Raw genomic sequence first — 21,439 nt, forward strand, 5'->3', positions numbered from 1 at the left:
ACTCCTACAGGGTTTTTATTTTATTTTATAACCATTATTGTTTGGCTTTCCTTTGTTTGGCTTTTTGTTTTTGTTTCTTTCCCCGCCACAATACAACACATTACAAATACCAGGAATTTCGAGCAGTTTCTTTCATATGGACTTCGTTATCTTCTTATTATTTCCATCTGTCTCTCTCTCTCTTATGAACCGGATCTGTTAGTGCTCTGGCGCTCAGCCTGGCGCACTGGACCGAACCAAATCATGAAATAAGGAGGGGAGGCGATGTCAGACGCTGACTAGATTTCATTATTTGTTGGCAATGACAAAACGACATTAATTCTAGAAGAGAGGAGTGGTAAGGTCAAATACCTTATGAAACAAACATCCCTTTATTGTAATATGTTAATATTTTCAAAAGTAAAAGTAATTGACGGTTTACTATTTTTCTAGCGCTCATGTTATCACTTTTCTCATCCTTATGACGCCTCTGTTTGTTAGTACGGAATGAAGCTTAGAAAACGGGACATAATTGTGCGATTTTATCACTAATTTGTGTTAAATACTTATATAACACAGTGTTCTTTATTTCTTGTCTTTTGTTTTTAATCTGTAAACTTTAATCCATTCGATTTGTTTGTCACCAAACAAAACCGCTTTCTACATGCATCAACACCACTTCTGCGTCTTCCCTATCCTGTTTTTTGTTTTCTGAGTTCTGCTTTTCCGTGCACACCCACTTTACTCTGTCTAGATTTAGCGTTGTATTATATGTAGCGATCCACTTTCACTTGCCAAACAGTGAACTACACTTTTTGCAAAACCGAGTCCCAGTTTGTTTTTGGACTTTTGCTTTTTGCTAGATTTTTTTTTTCACCCTGTTCCAGTGTGTGCCTCCCTGCATTTTGTTTTTATTTTTTTTTTAAACTTTTTGTTCATTTATTTATTTTATTGTCAACTGTCTTTTTCTGCATTACTTTAAACCAAAGGTAAGTAGTTTAAACTTTTAATTTGAATTCAATAAAAGTTTATCTGAATATAGAATTAGAGTCAATGAATTTAAGGACCAGTTGATTACAAAGTCTAATTTGTCAAGCAGTACTGTCTGATGAAATATTACAGTTTATCTTTTAGTTTCTTGCTTATGGATGATTTTGTGGAGAAAAAAAACTGGGCCTAAGTAAGTGGCTGGAGAGATTTGAAGATATTGATACGGATGTGATCTACTGACTGTGAAACAGAAAATCTACTAAAAACATGAGTACTACAACATTGTTCTGCAGTCCAATGCAAACATTTTGGAACGTACATTCTCCAGGGCTGTGGGATGCGCCAGGAAGTTGGGGGTGGGGAGGTTTAGGGTGTAAGAGATAAAGTGTACATTGCATTCCTCTTGTCATGATCCAATGCGCTCTATAAAGTCTGTGAACTAGCAAACCCAGCTGCACACAGCACAAGAATAAACAGTATAAGCTGAAACTGATTGTTCCGCACAGCCAAGAAAATCATATCAGATGTTCTGTGGCTAAAATAACTCTTTCATCCACAAAATGGGTGGAGGTCTTAGAACTGAAGGGGAAAAAAAGGATTGAACCAAAAGTGTCATATTAGCCGAACTGTTTATATTTGGTTTTTAAACTGTGTGTATTTTTCTATCAAACTCAGACTCCGTCTATAAGTATTTTGTCAGAAATATTTTATTATTCTGTTTCCAGTGACATTATGTTCAGTTGAGGTACTGTTGCTGCCCATCTTAAGTTGGGCTTTAGACAACTTGCCCCATTCACGCCCATGCATACAACCACTTTTTCTGTGATCTTTACTTTAGACTTTTTGAATGCAGAATATTTTATTAAAGCTATTTAGCAGGAGCAAAGCAAAGGATGTATTAAATAATAATAATCACTTAATATACTTAACTAATTATTCTACTCCGAGATAATGCAAATTTCTAATACTGATCTTGAGAGTAATGAGAGAGCAGAGGATTGGCACATCCAGGCAGGAAGTTGCACTTCTTTGGGTCGTGTCAATATAATCCAATAGTAAGGTAGTAACGCTATACTGAGTCCTTCAATTACTTGACATTGTAATCCAACACAACACAAATAGAGAATAAATGTAGTTTAGCACTTTTGTGCTATTTTGTCACATAATCATATGATTATGTGATTAAAATAGCACAAAAGTGCCTTCCTTTCCAAACTACATTTATTCTCTATTTGTGCTGTGTTGGATTACAATGTCAAGTAATTGAAGGACTCAGTATAGAGTTACTACGTTACTATTGGATTATATTGGTCTGGGGAGGTTGTTACCCCCCTCTCTCAGTCACTTCCAATCTGGCCTGCACAAACACCACCTCTTCCTGCTCTTCTCTGTTCTCAGTTCTGCTTTACCCTGCATCCGCTTTATTCATGTTGGATTTACCTTTCTATTAAATGTATAGATGCAGCTGCAATTGTGCAGTCTGAGCCACACAGTTCCAGTTTGTTTTTAACTTGTTTTTAACCTGTTTTCAGACTTTTTGCTTTCTTCCCGCCTGTTTTCTGTCTGTGTCTCACTGCTTACTTCACATCGGGGCGGCCGTGGCTCAGGGGGTTGGGAAGCGTATCTGTAACCAGAAGGTCGCCGGTTCGATCCCCGGGCTCTCCCTCCTGGTCGTTGTGTCCTTGGGCAAGACACTTTACCTACTAGTGTTGGCCAGAGGGGCCGATGGCGCGATATGGCAGCCTCGCTTCTGTCAGTCTGCCCCAGGGCAGCTGTGGCTACAACCGTAGCTTGCCTCCACCAGTGTGTGAATGCGAGAGTGAATGAATAGTGGCATTGAAAAGCGCCTTGGGTTCTTTGAAAAGCGCTATATAAATCCAATCCATTATTATCTCCCTCAGCAGCCTTTTCCTGCGTTACTTCTAACAAAAGGTGAACTGTTGAACTTTTAATCTGAATTTGATATCAGTGTCTCTGATTTATATATGCATTAAAGGAGAAGTTGATCACAAATGTCTAACCTGTAAAGCAGTACTGTCTGGTTAAACATCACAGTTTATCTTACAGTTTCACTTCCTTGTCATGGATGATTTCGTAAGAAACAAACTGGCTGAATGGGGGCTAAGTGAGTGGGTGGAGAAATTTAAAGGTAAAGTATTAACGTGAATCCATGATCGGTACAGATATTGATCCTGATGTGATCTGTTAACTGTGAAACAGCTCATATAACTATGCCCATTGCTTTGTCACTCATTGAACAAGAATTTCTAAAGCAAGTTGAGAATAATCTTTATCTCTGCAACTTTATTTTTAATTACAGATGAACAAATCGATGCAGAAAGTCTGCGTGTCCTTGATGATCGAGAAATTGATAATTTGATCCCAAAAGCTGGACCAAGAGTGAAATTCAAGAAGAACCTCAAGCTGTTAAAGGTAATTACGTTTTTTAACAACATTTTTATTTGAGTGTTCGGAGGTGAACTGTTGTTAGAATTATCAGAATATTAAAAATGTACTGGCGGTAATAATATGTAGTGTCATTTTTGTTAATTCTTTACTAAAACTGAAATGTTTTTGTTGTGCTAGGAAGAAATAAACACAAATCAAGAAATCAAGAAACAGTAGTAAGAGGTTAATATTAAACACTGCTTTGCTGGGCTAAAGGGGCCTTGCTAGCTATGGGATGTTTAAGGGTGCGAAGCAGAGTCTCCAATTCTGTGATCCTGGCCTCCAGAGCTGCAAATAGTCTACAAATAGTATCATTATTGCTAAAGGAGGCTAAGGAGTAATTAAGCACAAAAGTAACAAAAGTAATCTGACACAATGAGCAAGAAAGTGCAGGAGGTACAGGTGAAAGGGCCATGCTGCTAGTGAGTTGGCTACAGGCCAAGCTAAGCTAGCGAATCCCTGATGGCACAGTGAGTGAATACTGTGACTATAATTAGTGAGTGAATACACAGAGTGCATGAAGATAACACTATGAAATACGCTATCTATACGTTTTTAATTAGACTGGCTACACAGATAAGCTACACAAAAATACCACTCTGCGTTGGAACAAGAAGTGATAGTCTACCATGGAGAGGGAACACCAAATGACCCACTGGTGTTCGACAGCGTCTCACTGGCAGTAATTATTTGTAGAGTAATTTTATTAATTCTTAACTAATATAGATTTGAACTGATTTTACTGTTGTAGGAAGAAGAAAACTCAAATCGGGAAACAGTCAATTCTGTTCAAGTAAGTAAATGTGAAGGGAAAAGTTCTTAAATGTCCATATGACAAATACAATTTTAATACACGTTTAAGAGGTTAATATTAAACACTGCTTTGCACTTTTATCTGCAGTGTGAACAGGAGCATGAAGAAGCAGCTGATGTGGTTCAGGTAAGGGTTATACTGAATTTCAGACATTTAGGCCAACTACCTGAGACAAAGTAAAGCTCCATCCTCTGGTCTATAGAAACTGACCACTCTCTACAGAAACCAATAAATGACTGAATCTAAAAACCTAATTCATAGGTTGGGTTGGGAAATATACATTTTGCCCTAGCTAGGGGTTCGCTAACCGTCTCTGTAGGTCTTCATGACTGGGACTTTGTTGTGGAAATTTTGACAATAACCTGCAACACACCCATTGAGCGTTTTGAAAAGGGTGTAATAAACACATTGCAATGTGGATAGAAGCATCCCAGCCAAACCACTAGGATCATCTCTGAATCGTGGCCACCGCCCTTACATCTTATATACCCAGAGACAGACAAAGACACTCCACAAACTCTTACATGTTGGCCCCTCTCACGGGGAGGCTATACCATCAGCCTCATGCTTAAAACCCTCTCCCTCTCAGAGAGAATTATAACCTTGCTTTCTGCTTAACCGTCACCTAAAGATTTACATCCCTGAAAAGGAGAGGGAGTCTCACTATCTGTTTAACGTCTCCCATGAACTAACAATGGCCCCACTGTGTCAGTGTGTGTGTGTAGAGCACAGGGCTCATTTCTAGTGCACATGCATACAACTAAGTGACAGGAGTGCTCTTGCTATACTAAAGTGATATTACTATTACTAATGTGATATGATTAAACATGTGATTAATACACGAGAACAGAAATCTGCCACCAAAACTTAATTATGTAAAAGAATTGTCTCATAGCATAAGAAGAGGGTAATGGGAGGGCGTAATGTACTCTTCATCAGTCTGCTAGTTGAAAACATGGAGAACTTGTACATTAGTGTCCTTTAAATGCTGTTAAAGAGCAATGCCAATGCAAATAGTAATAATTTCCTGTATAACTCATATTCATCCTCAGGTCTTGCCATCCACAAGTGATACAGGTGAGACACATGCATCGTATTTATTGCATCTCATATTAGTCTTTGTTTTAAAGGCACCAATATTTTTTGCAATCTACATAACTTTACTAAGAATAGATTTACTGAGAGAAAGACGTTTTTCTTTTCTTATTATTTTTTGTTGTTTTTATCCAATCAGGAAAGAGAAAATCAGACCTTCAAAGTGATGCCAGCAGGTTGCAGTCACCAGCTAAGCGACAGTGTCAGTCTATGCCAGGATTTGAAGGTATTTATGTTTCTTACTAAACAGTGTCACAGTTTAAGCCACTATAGGGTTAAACCTCTGTGCAGCACAATTTTCCCAACATGCCAGTTTCATCTTTGATGCTAGAAATTACTTTTTCTTTGGCCTGTTGTCAAAATGTAACAGTCACATGATGCATGGTATACTAAGTATGATTGGTAAGTGGTCATATTATGATCCTGATATACTCTAATTCACACAGGTTTGTTTTTTTAACATGAGATTTTACATTTTCTGGTTATTCTAGTCTATAATTCCTTCTAAATAGTTTTTTACTTTTTTGTCCACAGAATCAATCATACTGTCTGATGTGAAAAGCATCATGACATTTGTACATGCCAGACTAAATGACCAAGACAAACTCAGTGCTTTCTTGAAGTGAGTATTAATTTTTTTCATATTTTGTAATGTATGGGCCTGGTTCCACTCCTGATTGCGTGACAGTTTCACTAACAAATCACAGAGTTTGTTTTTAAAGAAAGCAAAAATGCAGAAAATATCTGTAAAACATCCTCAGAAGCTGCTAGTTATGTGTAATTTAGTCACACGGAGATGAATTAACCTAAATGCACTAACTGCACGTCTTTGGACTGTTGGAGAAAGCCAGAGTACCTGGAGAGAACCGAGGCAAACACAGAGAGAACACGTAAACTCAAAACAAAAATGCCCCCAACCAGATGGTGGTGTGAGACAACAGTGCCATCATGCCATCGTGCTGCCTGAACATGAACCCTTTTGGTTCAATAGTCACCAATTAGTTTCTTGTGTCAGTCTGTTTGACGTGTTGGTTCTTTGTTTAGTTGTCTGTGAAGGTTCTCAGTCATCCAGGTCATCGTAGTCAAAGGAGCTTGCAAAGAAAAGCGTCTGGACTTCTTTAAGTTGCTTGAAGACGTTTCACCTCTCATCCGAGAAGTGGAGAAGCTTCTCGGATGAGAGGTGAAACGTCTTCAAGCAACTTAAAGAAGTCCAGACGCTTTTCTTTGCAAGCTCCTTTGACTTTGTTTAGTTATTTTTACATCATACTTTTGACTTACAGCCGCACAATTATAGATGACGGAATGATTCGGTAGTAAACTAAAACTTTCCAATTTAAGACCAACAAAGACTGATATTTTTAGGAAGTTTTGGTGACTTAGCTACATTTTTTTTCCTGTTCCCGGTATCTACCAACTCTTGAAGGAAACATTTTCACTTTAGCTGTCACAAAAAAGGTGTAGATCAAAACAACATACAGTAAACAATTAGTGGAGCGAGTCTATAAAACTGAAATACCTAGTAGTGATTACTATTAAAAATAACAAAACTCTCTTTTAAACCTTTTGAAGCATGCTTAAAAATGTTTTCATGACTGAATCAATTAACCCATCTTTAAAATCTTGTTCAACAGGAAAAAGATCAGTGATTTGGAGACAGACAAGAGGGAGCTGGTTGGTGTCTTTGGTAAAACTGGGGCTGGAAAGAGCTCTTTGATAAATGCCATCATCAAAGAGAAGAATCTTTTACCCTCAGGAAGCATCAATGCCTGCACCTCAGTCATGATCAAAGTGGAAGCTAACACACGTAGCACAAAGTATGAAGCAGAAATTGAGTTCATCACAAAGGAGGTAAAATGAATTCTCAAAGTTTGATTTGTACTTAAAACTAAATCATTTGTTATAGTGCAGTTCTTGGAGCTTAAGGCTGGGTACATTCCTCCAATAAATGGCTTGTCATCTATTTTTGTAGGAGTGGAAAGATGAGTTGTGGTCATTTCGTCAGTTTCTTGACAATAATGAAGATCAGCACAAGGAAGGCGATGATGATTATCGTGATGCTGTTGAAAAGCTGACAGCACTTTATGGAGAAGAATGGAAAGAAAAGTCCTCTGAAAACCTCATGGAAAACAAATATTTCAAAGAAATTCCAGAATTTCTCCAATCCAGGCGAAAGATTTTGAGATGTGAATCAGTAAGACAAACTCATATTGCTACTATAACAGACAGCCATGATAGACTACACACTGGGGATGCTGGGAAGGGGACACAGGTGAAACTAGGACATCTTGGACACAAAAGGGAACTGACCAAATTAACAAAAGATTACGAATTGGAAACACATCTCACTTCTGAAAACAAAATGCAGCATAGATCCAAAAGTCCAAAAAACACAAAACACCAAAAACAGTTTTTTTCTTTCTTTATTTCTGTCTGTCGAATTAGAGACTTACTCAAAACTATCAAATGGTTGATTGTTTTAAAAAGGGTTTCACATGACCTGAATTTCTCCTCAGTCTTGATCCAATATAACGCAAGGGGAAGCTTGTACATGACACAATCTGATCATTTAAATCGAAAATTGACGAAGGTTCCCTTGCACATCTATTTTGGCATTGCCCTGTCTTTAAAGCTTTTTGGAGCCAGATTTTTACGTGGTTTTCAAACCAATTTAGGAAAAAAGTACCACTTGATGGTACACTGGCTATAATTGGATCATTTGCATCAATCGAATCTGTTTTTCCTTTTCACAAAAACAGATAATTACAATGGGTATGCTGGCTGCAAAGAAACTTATTCTTTTACAGTGGCGGTCTTCTTCGGCCCCGTGTTTTAAAAGGTGGTTTAATGAGATGGTGTCTGTGGCCAGGGTGGAACAGATAATATTTGATAGAAAGGGGAAACTGGCGAGTTTTTGTACGATTTGGTAGCCATTTCTAGAATTCTTAATTAACTGATCATAATTCATGCCTCACACGCTGTGCGAATTTTCTTATTTTATTTTACTCTTTATTTAGTTAATGTTGTTATAATTTTTTCTTCCTCTTTTTTCTCCTTTTTCTTTTTTCCTTATAAGTTCACAAATGCTAAATGTAGTAATTGTCCTCAGTTGAATCTGTATAAGCATGCTGTGTTTAATATAAAAGCAAAAAATAAAATGATTAAAAATATATATATATATATTTTTTTAGTGATCCAATTTCTTTAAGTTTTTTTTATGTCACGGACTTTTTAATGGTTTTTGTAAAGCACTTAAACTGTAGGATTAAAATTAAACTGCACTGCTTTTATTATTTATTGCAGGCTAATGAACTTTCTGCAAAATGTGTCAAGTACACAAGAAGTGATTCAAAACAAGGAGAAGGCAATGAAGGAAAAAAGTGGTTTTGGCCACTAGTGAAGTGTGTGACTGTCAGGGTGCCAAACAAGTCTCTTCTCCAGCATGTCACACTTGTGGACCTTCCTGGAAATGACGACTGTAACAAGAGCAGAGATCAGATGTGGAAAGGGGTAATTCACATTTACTGCTCTTTGCTTATACTGTGTTGTCTGTAAACAGTCATCTTTCAATGAAGCACTGAGACATGTTATTCTCCTTTCAGATAGTTGGAGATTGTTCTACTGTGTGGATTGTGACTGACATTAATCGAGCAGCATCAGAGAAAGCACCCTGGGAGATCCTGGAAAGTGTCAGTAGTCTGATTGGAAATGGTGGCGAATGTCAGCAAATTCACTTTATCTGCACCAAGTCTGATCTTCTTGATGATTCTGATGATCTGTAAGTACATTTTCCATGCAAACTCCCATATTTGCGAGTTTGTTTTTTAAACAGTCAAAATAAATACATTAAGCAAATAAAGCCATATAATCATATATGACTGGACCCGCAAAGCAGACAACTGAAGCTCAATAGGTTTATTTTTAATGAAACAAATGTATACAATGAACTGGTGAATTAGTGGAGAGCACCACCCTAAGGTGGTGGTTTGGGAGAGAGTACTCAATGACTGGCTGGAAGGAAAAAAGACGGAGACTGTAGTGAATAGGTAAGTATTTTGGTGTGAGGCTCTGACAACCCAAGTTAGCAAGTAGGAGTATGAGAGGATATTAACCAGACCAGACATTTAAAAATAGAAGGCAACAAACTGGAGTACCAGCACCATCAGGCAGAGAAACATTGCCACAGCCAGTCTTTAAATACAATCTATGTGTTAACAAAGAGTTACAGGTGTGCAAAAGTCAGGCAAAGCTCTGCTTGGTTCCCACATTTTCACCTAAAGGCCAAGAATAAATCAAAACCGCCCAGCCTGCCCCAAATTAATGATGGTGATGGTGATGATAATAGTGATGACGGTAACAGTACAGATATGCTCATTTCTTGTAGTTCACGAGCTCATATCCATGATCGAATAGTAATGAGAAACCTGCAAGCCAAGGATGGAGTAAGGAAAGAATTCAACAAGCGAAGCAAGATTAATGTGAGTTTTATAGGCTGATAGAAAATAATACAGACTCTCCACAGTTGCAAAGATGCTTTAAAATTAAATCATTTTTCCGCAGAAACACTTCACTGACGACAGTTTCAAAGTGTTCACAGTGAGCTCCAAAGAGTTCCTAAAAGGGAAGCATCTAAGTCCAGAAGAGACTGGTAGGTGAAGTCTTGATGCACATGTTGTTTTAGTTTGCTCTGACTGAAAGAAGAATTATTTAATTTGAATTATAGTACGTAATGTCAAACTGTGGCACTGAAATTTCTTCTTAACAGAAATACCCAAACTTCAGGGATTTTTGCAAGAGCTCAATGACTGTCACTCTGAGATAGTAAACTACGTGAGTGGAGCTTATGGGATTCTTGCTTTGATTCAAGGAGCCAACTCCGGAGGAGTGGTAAGTTCAAGTAAAAGATACACAACAACATTCTCTTACATGTTGGGATTTATCAAATGTCTTTGTGTTTCTTATTGTGTTTTTTATGTATTAATTTATAGGTTATTAAGTGATCAATTGATTGTATTTTTGCCGTTCTGTTTTACTTACAGTAGAGTGACTTAAAGCCAAGTGGAGTTTATAGAGAAGAAATAATAATAAGTATTTTGTTTATGGTTTTATTCCTTTTCAGGATGATAAAAAAGGTGAGGTGTGTTCAGAACTTGAGAGACACATGATCCTTCAACTAGCAAATATCAACAAAGAAATGGAAGAGACCATTACGGCCTTTGAAAAATGTCTTAATGATGGCGTTGAGAAATCCAAACGTTCATACGGAGAAAAACTCAAGAACTTCTTGTATCACGTATGTATTTTAAATCTAGGTGTAACAAAACAACAGGTTTTACAGGAGTATGTATTTAAATAATTCCGTTTTCTTTTTTGTTTTAGGGAAAGAAGGGTGGTGGTTTTTGCAGGGTACTGAAGTGTGTTGTTAAGAATGGTGGCGTCCACAAACCAAAGAACAAGACCCTAATTAACCTTAACATGATGTTGGCTTCATGTCTGACCGACAGCATTGATGAAGAATTCAGAAAGACCTTCCCGTAAGAAAAGACAAGTTCTAAACAGTCACATAATATTATTCAAGATATGTAATTTATAACATATCACAATTTTCAAATATAAACTTGCCAACTCTGCCATTAATAACCACAATGTTTACATGTTTTAGAAATGACTCAGAATGTGGAGCATTCAACGGAGTCATCAAGACTTTTTCTCTTAACACTGATTCTCTGATTGAAAAGTACAAAAATACTGAACTGCAGCTCAGATTTCTCAAGACAGAGGTAAGAGATGAAACTTTCCTATACATCAATTCAAACAGTAAAGTACAGTAAAAGGAAAAAATGAAAAATTAGTTTTATAGCTTGATGTAATTTAAAACAACGTTCATCCATATTTCATGTTTTGTCACTAAGGAAGAAAAAATTAAGGCAAAACTGAACAGAATGATCCGGGAACAGAAGAAAAAAGTCTACAGCAGTCTGACAGAGACAATTGAGAACATTATGGAAGAAGGCTACAAGAGTAAGAGATAATATTATTCACAACTTGGCACTAAAACACATATTTATATTTATCATTATTCAGCAAGAGGAATCTAATTGGAGTTTTCTGTCTTATTGTAGAGGCTGCAGAATTTAGAGGAGAAGGCCAGCTGTACAACATGAGGGAGACTATTAAGAACCATGTGCACTCAAAAAAGGACATGTTTGAGCAGGCAAAAAATACCATGTTGGAGAAGTTACGCAGTTTAAGGGTTTGTCCTGTTTTATGAAGAAATATTATGACCATATTTTGTTATAGCTCACCTGAAGGCTTTTTCTGTGTTTAACTGGAATAGACTTATACAAAAATTTATGTTTCCATTTATGTTTTAAATGAAGTCTGAGAAATTTCTAAATGTAATTTAATATGACTTTAATACAATATTTGATCTGTGATAAGTGAATACAATTTTTTTTTTTAAATTAGAGAGACATCCTTGAGATTCTGGAGACTACTATGAAGGAATCCTTTGAATGTTCATTCAAGACTGATGGGAGCTCACTCCCAGGTAAACAGGACAGTTTGCTGTAATTACATCGGTTCCAAGTGCTTGATAATGCTTCCGTCCTTTTCTCTTTATCTTTGCAATCTTGCACCTGATAACTTCGTCTGTGTAACTATTTATCTATTTTTTAAATTAACTTATAAATTACTGATTCACAAAAATTCAAATTTGTTTTTCAGATGTTTCAACAGAGCTTGATATGGTGAAGAAACGTTATGATGAACTTCCAGGCACTCCAGATGATGAAGTGTCCCTTACTGGGTAACTCCTAATATGTTATCAATGGTATTACATTAAATATTAAAAATTTTACAAAAAATAAAGAATTTTTGCTCTTAACAATGTTAACAATTATTTTAAGCCAAAGTATGATGATCAGCTCAGAGGCTGCAATGAGTCCATTTTAGGGGAATCTGCAATTTAACATTTAAACTAATTATAGCCATTAGTATTCTTTAGTGTGAGGAGTTTTACAAGCAATATTACGATTTTTAAAATGTAGAAATTATATTATGTTCATTGGTTATTGTTTATTGTCAAACCTTTGCTCTCTTTTTTTAATGTTTCAGAGTTGCTGACCAGGTAGTAACTGCAGAAGCCTGGACACAAACAGGTCTTACCAGAGGAAGTGCTGTTTAAAACAAAGAAAACATCCGATTTGGTCTCAATCCTTTTCAGTTGTTTTTATTTGGTCTTTGGTGACATTTGACTTTGATTTTGTGAATGTCATAAGTGATTCTGGATTTTTATTTCTGTAAGACATCTGTCTCTTTTAATGTTTTAAATCTTGAGGCTAGCAGAGAAGTTGGAGGAAAAACTGAAAGAGATTCACATCACTCTACATATATGTTTTGATCTACTTTAATGCTTTTATTTCATGAGTTTAGTTATGGTTCATTCAGATGACAATGACAATTATATAGTACATTTCAGTACATGTAAAATCAGTCTACTTATCACAGAAGGTAAAAACATGGCAACACTTTATAATACAGCCCACAACTAACGCGTAATTCCCCTGTAATTAAAAGGAACATCAATGTATTTTATCTAAAATTACAATTAAAACTGTAATTGTATTTACCTACAAATATTTAAAGGTAACAAGTCATCCAGACCATTGATTTAAGATTTTTTATTATGAGATAATAGTTTTTCATCTCAACCTTTCACACACAAATATGTGTTTTTGACAGGTTTTCATACATTAGAGCCACAGCAGAGGGTGCGTTTTCTTAAAAACAATATCTGAATTAGGATAAGATGGATTTGTGTATGAAAAACACAACTAGTCATAAATTTATTTGTAAAACTTAAAGTTTCTGGGTTTTTTTTCCAAGGACACATTCACACTTCTTGTCATGCTCTTTTAATTGTTGCTTTCTTGTTCCCTACAATCTTTCTGACCTGTCATCTATGTTTATTCTTCACAAAAAATATTATTATATGAACATTGTTTTGGTAGTAGTATCAGTGGACTCTGTTGTGATATTTTGACAACATAGTGTGCTGTTGACAGAATTTGAGTTTGTCTAAGGTGCACCTCTGTCACACCTAACAGCCATTGTTGTTGTTGCAGGTCTTTCCAAGTATCCTGTGCCATTTGAGTCCCCACAAAAGAACTGAGTGTATTTTGTATGAAAATATATTATCACATTATTTCTAAAAGCGTGTCTTACAATCTGAATCCCCAATTTACCTTAGAAATCAATTATACTTTTGTTTGGGTTTTTAAGCACAAATATCCTGAAATGCCATGTCCAGTCATTTTTGTTCAAGCTCAGTTTTTAATATAAGTAATAAAAATTAAAAACAGTTGTACACCCTTACTCATAATATTATAACCAGATGTTATTTTAATTCTGTGAATACATTTTCAATGCTTAAAGTCTTTGATATAAGTCCCTGAATTGGCTGTAACCCCCATTACTCTTACTCTTAGGGGCATTGTTTTTTTGTTGTTGTTATTTTTGTTTGTTTTCTTTTCTTTTATTTTTTTTAAAGGAAAATCATCTTTTTTTAAAGAACCAGAATAAATATCAGTCTTTCATCAACATTTTCTTCCATTTTTCTGAATGATTCACAGATGTGTTGAAGGCAAGGCAAGTTTATTTGTATAGCACAATTCAACAACAAGGTGATTCAAAGTGCTTTACAGAGACATTAGAAACAAAAACAAATAAAAAGCATGATTTAAAATTGATTAAAACAAGCAAACAAACAAACTAATTAACAAACAAACAAAACAGTATATAAAATCAAAACAGATAAAATCAGAACAATAGATAAAATCAGTAGTTAAATGCAAGTTTTGAAATTTAAGCTTAAAAGTGTGGATTTGGTGCTTTATTCAAATGCAGCTGAGAATAGGTGAGTCTTCAACCTGGATTTAAATAAACTGAGTGTTTCAGCTGATCTGAGGCTTTCTGGGAGTTTGTTCCAGATATAAGGAGCATAAAAGCTGAATGCAGCTTCTCCGTGTCTGGTTCTGACTCTGGGAACTGATAAAAGACCGGATCCAGATGACCTGAGGGATCTGGAAGGTTCATACTGGGTCAGGAGGTCACTGATGTATTTTGGTCCTAAACCATTCAGAGCTTTATAGACCAGCATCAGAACTTTAAAGTCTATCCTCTGACGGACAGGCAGCCAGTGTAAAGACCTCAGAGCTGGACTGATGTGGTCCACTTTTTTGGTCTTAGTGAGGACTCGAGCAGCAGAGTTCTGAATGAGCTGTAGTTGTCTGACTGATTTTTTAGGTAGACCTGTAAAGATGCTGTTACAGTAATCAAGCCTACTAAAGATGAATGCATGGACTAGTTTTTCCAGGTCCTGTTGAGACATCAGATCTTTTATCCTTGAAATATTCTTGAGGTGATAGTAAGCTGACTTTGTTATTGTCTTAATGTGTTTTTCTAAGTTTAGGTCTGCATCCATCACTACACCCAAATTTCTCGCCTGGTTTGTGGTTTTTAGGTGTATAGATTGAAGTTCTCTGGTGACCTGTAATCGTTTTTCTTTGGCGCCAAAGACTATTACCTCAGTTTTGTTTTTGTTTAGCTGGAGAAAATTGTGGCACAACCAGTCATTAATTTCCTCAATGCATTTACCAAGAGCCTGTACAGGGCCTCGGTCTCCTGGTGACATTGTGATATATATTTGTGTGTCATCTGCATAGCTGTGGTAGTTTATTTTGTTGTTTATTTTGTTGTTCTTTATATGAAGCATAGCATGTTCACCCTCTCATGCTTATTTACAGTATAAACTGATACCGCCTCACGTAAGTAATAAAGGCTAATTTAAGTATAAAGTATGAAATATTTCTCAATGCATTTTGTATTATAGTATTTTTTTTTTCATATTTTGGTATCTCAACCTCAAAAACGTAAGGCAGCAAGACTGTTGATGTAAAAGGAGACTGTGAAGACTATTAAAAATTGTGTATAAATGATAACAATAGTAAATTTACAGTGAAGTATATGGGCATGATTTTATTATTTTTTTATCATTCTTGATGAGCTCTCAGCCGTAAAAGGCTGATGGGGTATTGTAGTCACTCTGCCTGGTGGGTGGAGCCTATCCCAGCAGTCCAGAGGCGGGGTGAACAGGTCTATCGCAGGGCCAACACAGAGAGACAGACCGTTATACTCACATTCACACAATAGGCAACTTCGGATTTCTAAGTCTAATATCAGCCTGCAATTGAGTCAAATTGATAACTTCATGCAATCTGTGTCTGACAACCCAGTGTTGTGCAGAAAACAGCAGACATAACTCTGACTTGACTGAGCAAAAAACAACATTAGTTTATTGTCTAGTCTTTCACACAAACAGCAACTTCCAAAATGACAACCCATCCATATATTCAATTCAATTCAGTTTTATTTTTATAGCGCCAAATCACAACAACAGTCACCTCATGGCGCTTTATATTGTACAGTAGATCCTACAATAATAGATACAGAGAAAAACCCAACAATCATATGACAAGCATTTTGGCGACAGTGGGAAGGAAAAACTCCCTTTTAACAGGAAGAACCCTCCAGCAGAACCAGGCTCAGGGAGGGGCTGGGCCATCTGCTGCGACCGGTTGGGGTGAGAGAAAGAAGACAGGATAACGACATACTGTGGAAGAGAGACAGAGATTAATAAAAGGTATGATTCAATGCAGAGGTCTATTAACACATAGTGAGTGAGAAAGGTGACTGGAAAGGAAAAACTCAATGCGTCATGGGAATCCCCGGCAGCCTACATCTATTGCAGCTAAGGGAGGATTCAGGGTCACCTGGTCCAGCCCTAACTATATGCTTTAGCAAAAAGGAAAGTTTTAAGCCTAATCTTAAAAGTAGAGATAGTGTCCCCCCAAACAAAACTGGAAGCTGGTTCAACAGAAGAGGGGCCTGAAAACTGAAGGCTCTCCCTCCCATTCTACTTTTAAATACTCTAGGAACAACAAGTAGGCCTGCAGAGCGAGAGCGAAGTGCTCTAATAGGGTGACATGGTACTACAAGGTCATTGAGATAAGATGGGGCCTCTTTGGCTCTCAGCGAAGGCGGTCGCACTTTTCTCCTCTCCTCCTTACCCTTATCTTCCCTGCTTAGCCTCTATGTCCTTGTCTTGTCTCGTGTGCATTACTTTCCAAACGCCTTCGATGCTTGTGCCCTACCAGGGAAGATGGCAGTCAACTGGACCAGCGCAGACATGCTGCAGGACCGGATGCGCTGTCTACACCGGCTCTCTCTTACCCTTTACCCGCCCCTGTTGCTTGTCTTGTGTTTCTATGGTGTCGTGTGCTTTTTGTGCTGAGGTGTTTTTTCTGTTATCAAACTGTTCTCCCACTAGGAGCTCAGTCTGAGTGGAGTTTTTTTTCCCCTCCTCTTACCTCATGTTTTGTATTTTCGTTGTTTTTTTTCCTATCAGCCTACCTTTCTGACATGTCTCCCCAATGTGATGTTTGTGTAAAGTTGGTCAGAAGGTTCCTTTGTAAGTGCGCATGCGCCATTAGCGTGCTGCCTGCTGTAACCCTAATTTCCTTCGGGATTAATAAAGTATTCTGATTCTGATTATTTAAGACCTTGTATGTGAGGAGCAGGATTTTGAATCCAACTCTGGATTTAACAGGAAGCCAATGAAGGGAAGTCAAAGCAGGAGAAATATGCTCTCTCTTTCTAGTCCCTGTCAGTACTCTTGCTGCAGCATTTTGAATTAACTGAAGGCTTTTCAGGAAGTTTTTTGGACTTCCTGGTAATAATGAATTGCAGTAGTCGAGCGTGGAAGTAATAAATACATGAACTAGTTTTTCAGCATCAGTAACACCATTAACACCATTTTAACCACTCGTTATGCTAGTCTAACCGTTTTCTATTAAACTATACAATACATATTATGCATTTCAGATTGCTCAAATTAAATCATGTACATTACAAACCTTGTTCCCCTGTCGACTGTAGCTAGATGGTTTGAAAGAAGAGTAAAAGATGCCATTTATGTCCACTGTGAGCGACCATCTTTGAACAGAGGCGGTGGTTTACGACACCAACTGTCTGCCATCTATAATCCAGTGTTGAGATCCCTTCACAGACGCCTTAACGCCCACTCACATCCTGGGCCATCTGACCTCAGGAAATCACATGACAGGGTGGGGCTAGGTTTCACAATGAGCTCACCCGAAACCTCGTGACCTACACCCATTTTCACACCTTGGCTCGTGCGATTAGATAGAGGATCATTAGGGGGTCCATCGAGAGAGTGGTCTAAGTGGAGTGCTGCTTTTGAAAGCCAGATTGAAAAGGGACAAAAATCTGTAATCTGCATAGTGAGGACCTGAACTGAACTTTTTCCAGTAATTTACTTATAAATGGCAGTTTTGAAATAGCCCAATAATTACTAGTAGAGCAAGGATCTAGATTCTGTTTGTTTTTTTTATTTATTTATTTTAAAAAAGAGGAGTTTCCTCAGCATGTTTAAAGGATGGAACAAAACCTTGCCTCAGTGTACTGTTGATGATGGATAACAATGTGGGACCAATGATGGTGAGAGTCCCAGACAAGACAGAGAGAGGCAATATATCTAAAGAGCACGATGAGAATTTCATTTTGCCTATTACTGTAATGAAGTCAGCATATTTACTATGGAAGGCCTCGATCCAGACCTTGCGACCCTACCGGAAATACTCCGGAAGTGTCTAGTCATTTTCAGACCTGATGCGTCATGTTCCTTAAGCATGAGGGGAGGGGTATGGTTGCTGGGGGGAGATCAGAGAGGGTTCCTGAAGCATAGGGGTGATGCAGCAGCAGTTGACTCTGTGCTGTATAGAGAGACAGAGCGGCAGTTAGTTTTCCACAAACTCATAGTTTGAATTCTGTTTCAATATTATGACAATTTTCTCTGTATTATTTTTTTTTTTACAATAGCGGATGTAATTTTACTTTCTTAAGCTGCACCGGCGCTTGTAATGGGAAAAAAAGAGTGACTTCCTATTGCCTGTAGAGAACCGTTTCTTTCTAATAGTATTTTATTTTCCTATAATACAGACGCAGTAAAAAACCTTTAAGATGATCTGTCTAGCAACAAATTGCATTTTTAGGCTACACCATAGCTTGTGATGAAAAGAAGAACTTTCTATCCGCTTGTAACCTACAGGCTGCCTACCCCGTATGTGTAAAAATGAATAAATATCCCTTAGTGAATACTTTTCTTTGAATACTACTTTTCCTTTTGAGAGTCCCTTTTACAAGGGACTGAAAAACAAACCATAATTGCCGTGACAGGCGATCTTGTTTCACACACACACACACACACACACACACACACACACACACACACACACACACACACACACACACACACACACACACACACGCGGGTCAAGGAGGAATGAGACAGCGGTAGAGTTTTTTTCTTCATTACTTTTACAATGGGTTTTCTCAATAGACAGAAAATGAAAATGATGACGCTGAGGAGTCAACAGCCGATATTATCATTGCTTGTAACCCGGTAAATAATTTCGTACATCTCCCCATAAAATAAGCCTTAGTGGGAAAAAAAAGCTCATATTCGAATAAGTTTATTAAAGCACCCCCCTCTGTGGGAAAGAGTTTTTTTTCTCAGAGTCGAGTTTAAACCATGAGGTGAGTTTTGTCAACAGGAGGCGAGCAAGAACAACTGTTGCCCATAAAGTAAAACAAATATCCGCCTCTAAGTCGTATTTTACCGTTGCAGAATGTGGAAAACAGACAGCCCTCCCAAAAAAAAAAGGAAATTGGACACCCCAACTCTCCCGACTGCACACACACACACACACACACACACACACACACACACACAAAAAAAACCCTCTCTAACTGACAATATTGTCAGGAGAAAGATGTGAAAAACAGATGCCTCTCTAGACGAGGATAAAATGAGACGGGGGAGTTAAAAGAGCCGTTATCTGCTCAAACCCTACTGTGAGAGTTCTACCAATCGCGAGGAAGAATCCGAGAATATTATGTCAGCATTCCGTTCAAACAACACCGCCGATCAGAGCGCCAGGGCCATCTCGCCAGAAGTATTCGTACCTCACCCCGGTAAGTCTTTTTTTCTTTACGACTTTAAATTATATATCAACAGAGATGTCAATAATTTGATTACTTTCTTTTAGATTTCTACATCAATGATTTCACGCAAGTGGACTACGGTGCGATTAAATAAGTATATATAATTTTTTAAATAAGTTTAGATAGACTTTTTTTTTTAACGAAACTCTGTTACTTACAGAAGCTATCGATAGCGCGGTGAGTAGCAGCATAAATCCGGCCGTTTTCCGAGGCGATTTAGACGCCATCCTCCCCGCAGAACCTCCGCCGCAGCGAAAAGAAGAACAAGAAGACGACGTTATTTTCGTCTCCGCATACCAGGAGAACTGCGGAGAAAAAAGTTTTAAAACCGAAGGTAAACAATATGTTGCATTATCGAGCATTAGCCGCGAGACCCCCAAGATGGCGCTCTGAGCAGTCACGTTTCGCTGAGCTCTGCGAACCTGGCCTTTTTTAAATATATATTACACACAGTGAACAGAGACTTTATTTACGCCTACGCAATAGTCATCCTTTACTTCTCATTTTGGTATCTATTTGTGAACCAAAATGAGCAAACCCGAGAAGAGAAAGACCGATTCTAAGAAGTTACATGCTAACAGCGGCTCCGTTAGCAAGCTTGCTAATGTTAGCCAAGCTGCTCAGTCTTCTCTCGCCACTGAGATGCCCGCCGACACTAAAAATACTCTCATCGACTCCATGCACGACTATTTGGAGGCAGTTTCCGAACCGCTTCAGTATTCACGGATGGAAGAAGAGTTTCCCCCTCTCCCTATCACTCCATGCGCCTCTCCCGCTGGTAAGCTAAGAAAAATTGCGGATACGGAGACATCTACGGTTCTCTCCCAGCTCTCATCACTTACCATGTTGATTAACTCGAGGTCGGACACTCTTGAAAAAATGGTGAGTGACAACTCCATAGCCATCTCCGAGATGAAAAAAGCTGTCCAAGAGAACACTGAACATATCACAGCTGTTAAGGAGTCATTTGATGCTGTCTGTGCTGAGTTAAATGATATGAAGAGCAGAGTTGTCAGTGTTGAGGCACAGCTCGAAAAATATAAAGCTATCGCTGAAGCACAGGAAAAGCGCATCTCTCACCTGGAGAGCTATTCACGCCGTTGGAATCTGAAGCTCTACGGTCTGACCGAGAGGGACAAGCAGGACGTGCGGCAGGAGGTACTCAAAGTCTGTAGATCAGTCCTACCGGAGATGCAAGATAAATTCCCCGACGTCGTTGACACCGTCCACCGCATCGGTCCCAAGAAGTCCAATAACGACCAACCCAGGGGAATCATCATTCAGTTTACATCCAGGATCTACCGCGATGCTGTCTGGCACGCTGCTAAGAAATCCACCTACCTGAAAGGTAACAACCTAAAGCTGGCTGAGGATCTGTCTCCTGACGACCGCGCCCGAAGAAACAGACTCTGGCCGTCTGTGGAAGCTGCGCGCAAAGAAAACAAGCTGGCGTTCTTCGTAGGAGGTCGTGCATTCGTGGAGGGAAAAGAGATTTTTCCACCCCTATAACTTGATCCAAGGTATTTTGAGGTGAAAACTGAAGTATCTTAAGATTAACTTGGTTTCACTGCCGTTCTTTTTTTGTTTGTTTGTCTTTGTTGTTGGACTCATAAAACGATCAGAGTTAAACTGATGCAGTTTATTTGTTATAAGTTTATTGGTCTTCAGTTTGGCTGCAATATTTTTGCTGAAAATGTTATGAGCAAGCTGGATAAGCTTCTTTTTATTTTATTTTTTTTGTTTGTTTGTTTTTTTAATTCTTTTTTTGAATAATTAGTGATTTAAATGGAGCAAGAAAATTTCTATTAAGCTCCCTTTCAATGCTCATATGTGAAGCATTTATTTATTTTATTTATTTATTTTTTACCACATTGGTTTTGTTTTAGGCTATTGTATTCCTATTATTATTCAAGTTCACAATTTCCTTACTCAGGGGTTGCAGTTCTCATCTTATATAGGACTCTCTTAAGT

At 37.8% G+C, this 21,439-nt stretch overlaps 1 protein-coding gene and 1 long non-coding RNA gene across 4 annotated transcripts; one reads left to right on the forward strand and one right to left on the reverse strand.

The window, feature by feature from the left end:
- Window positions 1–215: 215 nt before the first annotated feature.
- Window positions 216–13,924, forward strand: LOC309705471 (nuclear GTPase SLIP-GC-like). Of its 3 annotated transcripts, none has more exons than XM_082531329.1 (23): window positions 216–968; window positions 3,037–3,118; window positions 3,290–3,402; window positions 4,169–4,210; window positions 4,319–4,357; window positions 5,284–5,308; window positions 5,466–5,552; window positions 5,861–5,948; window positions 6,958–7,174; window positions 7,296–7,517; window positions 8,627–8,833; window positions 8,926–9,101; window positions 9,708–9,801; window positions 9,884–9,971; window positions 10,089–10,210; window positions 10,443–10,616; window positions 10,703–10,857; window positions 10,986–11,103; window positions 11,236–11,344; window positions 11,446–11,576; window positions 11,792–11,873; window positions 12,050–12,131; window positions 12,440–13,924. In XM_082531329.1, the coding sequence occupies exons 2-23, from the start codon at window positions 3,052–3,054 to the stop codon at window positions 12,507–12,509; spliced, it is 2,508 nt and encodes an 835-aa protein (XP_082387455.1). In that variant the 5' UTR covers window positions 216–968; window positions 3,037–3,051; the 3' UTR covers window positions 12,510–13,924. The 3 variants fall into 3 exon arrangements, with proteins under 3 accessions (XP_082387455.1, XP_082387456.1, XP_082387457.1); XM_082531330.1 differs by having other exon boundaries at window positions 216–337; XM_082531331.1 differs by having other exon boundaries at window positions 219–968; window positions 12,050–12,155.
- Window positions 13,925–14,962: 1,038 nt separating this feature from the next.
- Window positions 14,963–17,652, reverse strand: LOC309705498. Its single transcript, XR_014276564.1, has 2 exons — window positions 17,299–17,652; window positions 14,963–15,995 (listed from the first exon to the last, which is right to left on the reverse strand). It is a non-coding gene; the product is annotated as an uncharacterized lncRNA (long non-coding RNA).
- Between the last annotated feature and the right edge of the window lie 3,787 nt (window positions 17,653–21,439).

Source organism: Aulonocara stuartgranti (assembly GCF_965226115.1).
Source record: "Aulonocara stuartgranti genome assembly, chromosome: 4".
Taxonomy (NCBI): Eukaryota; Metazoa; Chordata; class Actinopteri; order Cichliformes; family Cichlidae; genus Aulonocara; species Aulonocara stuartgranti.